The 11,273-nt window shown below is 33.1% G+C and overlaps 1 protein-coding gene across 1 annotated transcript; it reads right to left on the minus strand.

The window, feature by feature from the left end:
- Window positions 1-3,626: 3,626 nt before the first annotated feature.
- Window positions 3,627-6,990, minus strand: LOC115725733 (uncharacterized). Its single transcript, XM_030655327.2, has 5 exons — window positions 6,712-6,990; window positions 6,036-6,244; window positions 4,981-5,217; window positions 4,619-4,767; window positions 3,627-4,103 (listed from the first exon to the last, which is right to left on the minus strand). The coding sequence occupies exons 1-5, from the start codon at window positions 6,799-6,801 to the stop codon at window positions 3,904-3,906; spliced, it is 885 nt and encodes a 294-aa protein (XP_030511187.1). The 5' UTR covers window positions 6,802-6,990; the 3' UTR covers window positions 3,627-3,903.
- Between the last annotated feature and the right edge of the window lie 4,283 nt (window positions 6,991-11,273).

Below are 11,273 nucleotides of genomic sequence, written 5' to 3' on the forward strand. Positions count from 1 at the left end.
GGAGTATGACCAGCAGCCGGAGTATGACCGGTTCGACCGATCAGGCTGACACTAGGGTTGGTGGTTCCGTACTATTGACGTATCCCGTTGGTACAGGCTGGAGTATGACCAGCAGCCAGAGTATGACCGGTTCGACCGATCAGGCGGATACTGTAACACGTCGGTACAGGCTGGAGTATGACCAGCAACCGGAGTATGACCGGTTCGACCGATCAGGCTGTTACTTGTCAATAGTACTGTCCCTATGAACGTTCAGAACTCAGTACCATGTTGGACACGGCAGTAGTGGGACTCAGTATCGTGTTGGACACGGCAGTTAGGGTTATGATCTGGGGTATGGGCGTCTGATCATGACCGAGATTTATGTATGAGTATTATTATACTTTTCTTACTGAGTCTGTCGACTCACAGTTCTACGTTTATGTGTAGGTAAAGGCAAGGCTAGAGCTGATGGACCGTGAGCGAGCTTATGAAGGTTGTACATGTCGAGGCGGTTAGGCCTGGAGCGTACGATCCTCGGGACAGCAAGGCTGATTTTGTAACTAGTCGCTAGGCGACATTTATTTTGTATAAACAGTTAACTCTTTTGTAAATGATTTTGTAATCGGGATCCCGAGTCTTTTGTAATATTATTTTATAAGTTTAATTAAAAAGCAAAAATTTTAATTAATCACATTTTCCATAAACCTCGTTGATTAGCAACGAGCTGCACAACATGTTTAAAAATCACGTAATACGCCTATGTTAGTTAGGGTGTTACATGTACATAGATCTCCACCATCAAAAGTCCCTAAAACCAGAAAACCCCAATTCTGGCTCCTTATCTCCCTCGTTGTCAAACATCTCTTGTCTCTCACTCGGTGCAGTAACATTTGAGCTCGAGTCTCTCATGGAAGAAGAAAGAATTCAAGAACTATAACCAGGCCCTATTCTGTAATCGAGCTCGCCATCGTAGCCCTGGTTCATGTGCCCCTGCTGCAACCTTTAATTCCAACTACTACCAGTGTTCTGGCTCGTCGTTGACTCTTTTATTAGATCCCATCACTAAATAAGATTAGAATGAACACAAGAAAGATACGTTTAGTTGGAATTAGAAGGAATGAGAACACAATCTAATAATAATAGGGAAATTTTATTTTTAAATCTTAAAAAAATATCCTCTAACAAAATTTAGACTCCTAATTAATTTATACAATTAAATGCTATCGTTTTCAATTTCTACCCAAAATACCCTCCCTTTCATTTTCCTTCTCTCTTTGTCTCTTTCTCTTCCTCTTTCTCGCACCATCGAGACACTCAAACCCAGGCACCGAGACCACCAACCACCACCACTGAACCTCTTCTCCTCCACCACCGAACCTCCTCATCTACCCAAAACTTATTTTAACAACCCCCAAATCTCACCTACCCAAATCTTTCTCTCTTCCTCCTCCTCGACTTCTCTCAACCACCATCGCCATTCGCCACCGCCCACCTAACCCTCCCCCAACCAGAAGCTCATTGAATTCGTATTTGTTTGAGACATTAGATGGAGGTGGATGGTATGATTTTCCAGCCAAAATGTAATTATCAATGGGTTATCGATACTTTATCGATTGTTTTGTCTGCGCACTGCTTTTTTTGTGTGCAAACAGAAATCATCGATAACCTATCGACAACCTATCGATAAATGTCATCGATATACTATCGATAAATGCCATCGATAAATGTAAATTTGACAAACCTGTGTTACATATACATAAATCATTGATAAACTATCGATAACCTATCGACAATCTATCGATAATCACGTTTTGGCCAGAAAACACCATAACCACAACCATCTAAGGTCTGAAACAAACACAAATCCAATAAAAAAAAAACAAATAAACACGAAGATAAAGATGAAGACAGAGATAGAGGTTCGAGACCTCTAGGTTTTTTTATGCTTGAGTGCTATGGAGGTCCGACCGGTCTTGGGCCTTTGGGTTTCGTCTGGGATTTTGGGTAGATGAGGAGGTTCGGTGGTGGGGGAAAGGAGGTTCAGTGTTGGTGGTTGGGTGGTCTCGGTGCCTAGGTCTGGTTGGTCTCGGTGGTGCGAGGAAGAGGAAGAGAAAGAGACAGTGAGAGAAGGAAAATGAAAGGGAGGGTATTTTGGGTAGAATTTGAAAACAATAACATTTAAATGTATAAATAAATTAGTAGTCTAAATTTTGTTAGAGGGTATTTTATTAAATATTTAAAATGAAATTTCCCTAATAATATTAATAAAGATACGTTTATTTGTACTGCATGTCCTTAAACTATACATATTTTGGCAAGTTGGTCCTCAAACTTTATTTTTTGGCAAATTAATCTCCAAACTATATAAATTTTGGCAAATTGATCCCCAAACTTTATATTTTGGTAAATTGATCCCCAAACTTTATTTCTTTAGCAACATTAAGTTCCCACTATTAGATATTAATATTTTTATTATTTATTTTATTTACTTTAATTTATGTTTTTGTGTTAAATTCAAATAATATTTTTTTTTAATTTTAATACTTTGAGAAAAATAATTATACTAATATTTTTTATTTATTATATTAACATTAATATTTTAAAACTTTAATTTATTATATTCATATATATTAATAATAAGGGAAAAAAAAAGATAAATACTAGCGGACAAATATAATAGCTAGAGAGAATTTTAGCTCATCACATTTTTATATTTTAGCATTTATAGTATATTTTATTATTTACTTATGAATATGTGGTATCATAATTTCAATAATTTTTTTTTAATTATATATATATATATTTATTGATTATTTAAATTTTGCATCAACAATGGTAAATTTTCATAAGTTCGCCGCGAAGCAAAACATAGGCTAAAAATAAATTTTAAAATATAATTTACTTTTATAGTTTATAAAAAAAATAATATTATTATTTAAGCATTTTCAATTGTTTTTTTTTTCTTATTAAAATTATAATACCACATATTCATAAATCAACAATAAAATATACTATAAATGCTAAAATATAAAAAATGTGAAGGGCTAAAATTCCCTCTAGCTATTATACATGTATGCTAGTATTTATCTTTTTTTTTTTTCGTTATTATTAATGTATATGAATATAATAAATTCAAATATTAAAATATTAATATTAATATAATTATTTTCCTCAAAGTATTAAAATTAAAAAAATAAAATTATTTGAATTTAACACAAAAACATAAGTTAAAGTATATAAAATAAATAATAAAAATGTCAATAATAGTAGGAACTTAATGTTACTAAAGAAATAAAAATTTGGGGACTAATTTACCATAATATAAAGTTTGGGGACCAACTTGCCAAAACTTATATAGTTTGGAGACTAATTTGCCAAAAAATAAAGTTTGAGGACCAACTTGTTAAAACATGTATAGTTTAAGGACCTGCAGTACAAATAAACCTAAAATTTAATATGTATGAAAAAAAAATGAAAAACAAAAATTACCTTCATTTCTAAATAGAATTTCCACCAAAATAGTAAAACCAATCATTGAAACAATACTTTAATATACAACCATTTTGTTTTATTACCTCTTATCAAATGAAGAAATGAAATAAAAATTGATTTCATTTTATTTTATTACCTCCAAATGCAAAAAATGAAATAAAAATTGATTTCATTTTTATTTTATTACCTCCAACTAAATGCACCCCAAGTAAAATTGTCGAATTCTATCAAACCCATACAGAAGATACATGCACATAACCCATCTTCACTCACAAAATTCCACCAAAAAAAAAAAAAAAAAACTGAACCTTATCACACAATACATCAAGCTATATCTATGATTAAAATTAACTCATCATGTAACACTTAACAGATTCTGAGTCAGTCAGTTCAGTTCATGTAAACCTGTCAATCACCATGTATATAATCTTAATCTATGTTATGGAAACCTGGGAGAAGTGAAGTGATGAAGCCAAAAACAATCATCTGAATTTCCTTTACAATTCCCCACCACTGGTTACCCCCATTGCCAGCCGCAGCCTCGGGTTCTGCTGCTACATTGTCATTTTCCACCACTTGATCTGCATTGTCTCCAAGCACATTCCTAAGCTCAATTCCCGGCTGTCCCTCTGCAAAAAGTTACCACACGAACCACTTTTTATTGTGATATCAAAAATTGGAATTCATAATAACCGAGCAAATTGGGGTGCCTAGCTGAAATTGGTGATCTCTTCCAGTAAATAATTTCATAATACTAACAACGAATTGAGAAGTAGACATGACATTCTATACGCCAGGCCGGAACAAAACTAAACTGATCTATATATCACTCTAGCAATGTGAGGACCAATTCGAGACATTGAATCACTAGCACTATTCATGAACCTGATGAAATAGTATAAAAAATTCTTAAAACTACTAAAATTAGTTATTTCCGTTTTCCAATAGTAGCAAGTGTCTTGAATGTCTACACAAATATTCATTGTATTAAGAAATCCTTAGAATAATTACCATTTTCCTAAAGAACTATGCAACATATCAAAACAAAATTAACACAAATAATCATTGTATTTAGAAATTCCTAGTATAAGCACAATTTTCCTAAGAAACTTTCCAACATATCAAAACAAAATTAAAAATCTACCTGCAAAAGCAGCATTTTCAGGTCCCTGCCTTCCAGGAGGTAGAAAATTATCAGCCCTGACTGGAGGGGGCCTCGGAGGATGAGCAGCTGCCCTATGCATACCTTGTGAAAGCCATCGTATCAGTGGTGTAAGAGCTCCAGTTTGATATCTGCAACGTTGTTCGTCTAAACAGTTAAGCTTCCACTGTATGTCTTTAATATCAGCTTTTAGGAAAATTATTATATGGCAAATCAATATGTATCATGTAGATCATATGATGATGAATGCCTTGATGGAGGTCAGAAGTTCAACCCATTAGAAACCTCAAATTAAAAAGGGTAAGAATTATAGACACTGTTTTGAAACAAAGTCGAAAACTCACAGATAGACAAGTGAAGCAAAAAACACAAGTACAATAAGCCTTTGTCTTGATCCATCTTGGTTAAACAAAAAGATTACAGCTGCCAACTTCAGAATAAGCAACAAATCCAGCTGAAATGCAATTTGAAATCTTCTTACAGCAACTTGTCTTTGAGGTGCAGGCTGTTGATGTTGACGTTGCTGTTGTTGTCCCTCTTGCCCATGCTCCTCACCTACAGCACCGGCATTTGCACTTGATCTACAGTTGACAGGAAGAGAGAGTTCTTGTCAGGCATTAAAATAATTGGAGGCTCAGAAAATTAGCATACTGTTTCTAGAATCAACCAAATAAAAGAAATATAACTAAAAATATGTAATGCATATTACTTGACAACTTCAAGTGATCATTTACTTTAAGCCTTTCCAGCTGCCTTTCTGAAAAGACTAGAATTTTTCACATGTCTATTAAGTAGTTTATTCAATCCTTGGCAAATATAGTTTGGCTTTTGAGTTTGTTATTGCTAAGCTTTGACACTGTAATCCTTAATGTTATAAAGATAAATATACCAATAATTAAGATCCATTACATTTAAGGAAAAATGAATTAACTATAACTATTTCCAAAGCACATTTTCCTATGCTTTTACTTATATTTTCTTTGCTTTACCTCTCTTCTTTCTTGTTTGTGCATTCAACCCTTTCATGTCTGCTCTAACTTTCATACAGTTTTAAAGCATAAAACTTGTATGAAATTTCTAAACCTAAATCAAATTCCATAAACCTAAATATATCGTCATAAGACAACAGAATTTAACTAAGAGTCTCAGACCATTAACAAAACAATCATGAACAGCTTTCAACTCTGTTCTTACTCAAGACTAAACCCATCTAAGTAGAAGCCATTGAAATGCTCTTTTCATCAATTAAATAACTGACATAATCTAAGTTATGGAGAGTAAGAATATCCAGCTATAAATGGAGATACTTAGTGTTACAGATCAATGGAAAACCGTTAACAGAATCACAAAACAGTTCAATCACTCTGTAATCACAAACTAAAATAGGTAATAAACTTACGTAGGTATATTGTAAGTAAGAGGAATTAGAGTATTAGATGGAATTCCAACAACAGGACCAGTATATGGGTAAACAGGAACAGCATAGATGCCTGCTCCTCGATTTATATTTTCCTGGTTTTGAGATGGATTAACAAGTGCAGGGTACATCACTGGAAACATCTGAAAATCTCCATTTGGGAAAGGAGGAAATCCAGTGAATGCTGGAACCTGAGAAATCAGAGTTATCGATTACTTCAAGAAAAGCTTTGGACCAAATACTTGTACACAGTATAGCAACCAATAAAATTAATCTGAAGATACCTAAAAGATAAGCAACAGCAATAATAGACAGAATTCAAAATTGAGCTGACTCCTCCCCCAAAAGAAAAAAAAAATGTTAATTCTCAAGCTTCCCAAATGGTTTGATCTCCAATATACTGATAGATCATCAGACAATAAAATATTTATCGCTCTAAACAAAGAATTTGCAAATAGACGCATATACAAAACAAAAGTAAAATAACAATTCACCTAAAAAGGAAAAGGAAACCCTAAAATCCAAATCTTGAAGAAAAAAAATAGAAATTATAGCAGTGGAAGAACATAAATCGTCCAATGAAATATAAAATGCGGTAGTCGTAAGAATTGAGAACGACATTTGTGAAATTAGTAGAAAATGAGAGAAAGACAAAAACCTGCGGTTGCTTGGGAGATACTTGTGGAGATTTCTGGGACGAAGAAGAAGGGTGAGAGCTGGAGGTCAGTGTTTCTGGGTTTTCCCCCATTAGAGACTCTGGTTTGAGGTGTAGGTGATCAAGTTTTGTATCTTCAATGCTCTTTGCGAAGTCTATTGTCTATATATTGGTCACCTTTCTCTGGAAATTCGTCGTCTTTTATTACGATGAGAGTTAGTATTCGTGGCTTGTCCAATACATTGATGCCATGTATCATATAAAATAGATACATATCTAATTCTACTTAATGCTAAAAATAAAAGAAAATAATAAAACATGATACAATTATATATATATGGGATAATTACATAAAGGATTATTTTTTTTTGTAAAAAAAGAATATATATATTTTTACATTAATTTTTTTTTTTTTATATTTTTATAATTTTCTATAAAAATAATACGAAAATAAATAAAAAAAACTACACAAAAATAATATGAAAATAACATTAAAATAACATTTAAACAACAATAAAAAATAACATACCGCTAATAAAAAATCAACAACAAATTAACAAGTGTACAACATAAAAAGACCGCATTTTTATAAATAAAATTTGATTGACTCCATTGAGAAGAATATGGTACCAGTTAATCCATATGGGTGGATGACTTTAAGATTTGTGGCTAATAACCTGGGAAGTTGGACTTTACATTGCCATATTGAGTCTCATTTCTACATGGGGTATGGGAATAGTTTTTTAGGAAGGGATTGAAAGGGTTGAAAAATTGCCTTCGTAGATATTGGGGTGTGGTGCTAGCAAGGGTCTCCGATAACCATATGATAATGTACCCAGATTGAGGGCAAGATACAACTAAACCAATATTAGATGACAACATCTTCTTGTCGATATTGTGAAGGTGCTTTTTCACAAAAATTGGATTTTTCATAAGTAATTTGATAAGACCATACTTACTGACGCATTTAAAAAATATCAATGCCTTAGGAGGTAGCCATGAAAATAGTTCCTCCAATACAGCTTTTGGCATATCACAACATTTACTTGCCATAGTTATGCTTTAAATCAAAACTTCAAGATAAACAAAATTACTCACTTTAGAATAATTATAAAACACTCCTCCAAAATGTATTTTAAAAAAATAATCCAATAAATTTTGCAAGAAAATCATCAAAAATAATTAAGAGGATATAGTAGATATGTTAGCTTACCTGAAAAAATGAAAATAAAAAAATGGTTAGATAAAAGTTCCATTAATCTTTCAAATTGAGTTGAGAAGAGAAAATGTGGTATTATTCCTTAAACCCCCAACTTACATTCAGTTAGTTAGTTAGTCTTTAACTAACTTAACTGTTAAAAAGGACAGTAAGTATTATTGGGTCTTTTGACCTATATATAGAGAACTACTCCTCTCATTTCACAACATAAGAATAAGGGCAAGAACAAGAGAGACACAACAAAATAGAGAGAGAAGTTAGAGTGAGAAATGGAGAGAGATATCTGATAGAGAGAGGGTTGGGATTAGATAATTGTATTGAGCAACATTGTCGATTATGTTGGCTCAAGTTAGTGAGTTAATGAGTGTTGAGGGATTACACCATGGATGACTTATTGGTGATTATTTCCTTGTAGCTCCTAAGATTGATATCTCTAATTTTTATTATCAATAAAGATTGGTGGCAATGCTTCCAAACTAAAATATGACCAAGTTCACAATGAACTTAGGATTAGAACCAGTATAAATATCGTGTGTTGTTGTGTCTGGAAGCTATCTAGATTCATCTGTGTTATATTTTCTGGTTTAATGTGTTTGCTGGTTTTTTGTTCTTGATTTGTTTGTTTTGATTTAACTTTTGCTTATTTAAGTGTGATCTTGAAGCTGGAATTACAGAGATCATTTTCTATGTATCAGAGCTAAATTTCTTACAAATCAGAACATGGTTCTTTAATCATCAAGGGAGATTCAAAGATCACTTACTTCCGTACCAAGAACTCATCAAGGAATTTTACAAGAACAAAGATTGAAGGAGGATGTCGATGGTAAGGTTTGAACTAGAGAAGTTTGATCTAATTTTGCACTATGGCGAGAGAGTTTTAAGGGTATTCTTGAGCACCAAAAGGTGGCAAAGATACTCAGAGATGAAAAGTTGTTGGCTGAGAAGAAGGCAGAGGAAATTGCAGAATTGGAGGAGATGGCATACTACACCATCATCATGTACCTGCCCAATGGAGCTAGAAGAAAGCTAACCCAAGAAAAGACTGCAAAAGGATTGTGGAACAAACTAGAGCAGCTATACATGGCACCATCAAAATCTCGAGCAAAATTAATCTTCTTGAAAGATTATACGGGTTTAGAATGAACTCTTCTCTTTCCTTAGATGATAATATTGATAAATTTAATAAAATAATTATTGGTTTAGCTAACATTAATCATAAAGTAGACGAAGAAAGTCAAGCAATCATATTTCTCAAATCATTGCCAATGGCATATCAAGAAGTTAAAGCATCAATCAAGTATGGCAGGGATGTGATCAAGTTAGAGGGTGTTCATGCGGCATTAAAGTCAAAAGACTTTGAATTTTAACTCGAGAAGGAGACTAGGAAAGAAGAAGCCTATCTCGCAAGAGGAAGACGTCCAAAGAGAGGATCATCAAGGAACAGCTAGTCACCATCAAGATCGAAGTCAAAGATCAAAGACAATCGACAATGTTATCAATGTGGAAAGATTGGCCACATTAAAAAATTCTGCAGTCAATTGAAGATGCAATTTGGTTTCAGAACAAACTACGATGACAAGATATGCAACAAAAACCAGAACCAGTACTCAAAATCTAATGATCATGAAAATCAAAGAAAAGACTCTACAGTTGTGGCTGAGAGTAGCGGAGATAGAAGTTCACATGGGGAATTATTTTCTATTTCACAAAATAATAACAATAAAGAGTGGATCCTTAATTTAGGATGCACTTATCATATGTGTCCCAACTTAGAATCTTCCTTTGATTATCAAGAAATCAATAATGGTGGTAAAGTACTAATGGGTAATGGTGTTTCTTGTAGGGTTGTTGGAATTGGTAAGGTGGCTATAAGGAAATTCAATGGTGAAGTGAAGATTCTGCATATTGTGAGGCACATTCCAAAATTGAGGAGGAATGTGATATCACTTGGAACCTTGGAAGATGAAGGTTATGTCTATAAGTCCTTGAATGGGAGCCTCAGGATCACAAAAAGTTCAATGCTTGTTATGAAAGGAAAAAGAGTACATGGGTTGTATGTACTCGAGGGTGAAATTGTACTTGTGGCTGAGGCAGATATAGTAAAAGGTTTAAAAAGTGATATGCAGCTATTGTTGGGTTTTGTGCCCTAAATAAAACCCATTACAATCTGATTAGTTATCAATCTAAGAAATTTGAAGTGATTTATGTTTGCATGAATTTTTTCATGCTTATGGTTTAATATGTTTAATATATGCACAAAATCTGTTAAGTCCAGAACATATATTTATTCACAATTACAGTATTGTCAACACAGTGGAATGTGATTGTGATTATATGATTCAAAAGACTAAGTCCTTGTTTCATCAGTGTTTTGGATTTACACTGATGTGATAATCAGCGATGATGTGTACTTACACTTGGAGTAAGTGTTATGTTCTTTTCAGGACATTGGTAAAGTATACTAGTTTCGAATGTATGGAGTATACATTGGACTAGACCGATATTGAACTTAGTTAAGATATTATAAACTTGCCGTTGTATCTTTCCAAGTCAATATCAGTAGTTGATCTTAGATTAAAAGAATCTAAAACCTGATATGCTTAGGCTCAACTCAGGAGTGCTATTCATGTTCTTTGATTTATTAGATAAGCCTACTTTTGGGTCAGGGTGATACGTATATTTTGAGAACATGATAGTATAATTGAGTGGGAGCGCTGAACATAAATATGGAATCTATAGCTTCCACTGGTGTATAGAAGTCAAAAGATGATTCCCTTCGAGCTTAGCTAAATAGAAGTAAATGGATGAGCTCTTGTTTCAGTGACTAATTCTTAGATCACTAAAACATCATTTACAGGTAGCTAAGTGTTTTAAGGGGCCAAATACATTGAGGGGTGAAAACGGTAAATTTATCCCATCTCGATGTAAACCATCTATATAGAGGATCTTTGATCACATTAAGATTATAACAATGGTTAAATGAGATAGCATATCTATATCGTGAAACAAATAAAATGCTCTATATAAGTCTGAGAGTGCAATTCCAAGTTCTAAGAGTGGATTCAACAAGGAATTAATAAGTAGGGATTTACTTAGTAAATTCGGTTTGCTTATTGGAAGCTCAGCATATAGATCCATGGTCCCCATTCTAGTTGAGACCATACTGCTTGTAAGACTCAATAATTGATTTATAATTAATCAATTAAAATTCTAAAGTTAGACTACGTCTAATTTGTGAATTTTCACTAAGCAGGAAAGAAATTGTAAAGAAAAGAGATTCTAAGTTTATTTATTAATTAAGAGACTCTAGATGTCTAATTAATAATTATATTAAATGACAATATTA

Source organism: Cannabis sativa, chromosome 6, assembly GCF_029168945.1.
Source record: "Cannabis sativa cultivar Pink pepper isolate KNU-18-1 chromosome 6, ASM2916894v1, whole genome shotgun sequence".
Taxonomy (NCBI): Eukaryota; Viridiplantae; Streptophyta; class Magnoliopsida; order Rosales; family Cannabaceae; genus Cannabis; species Cannabis sativa.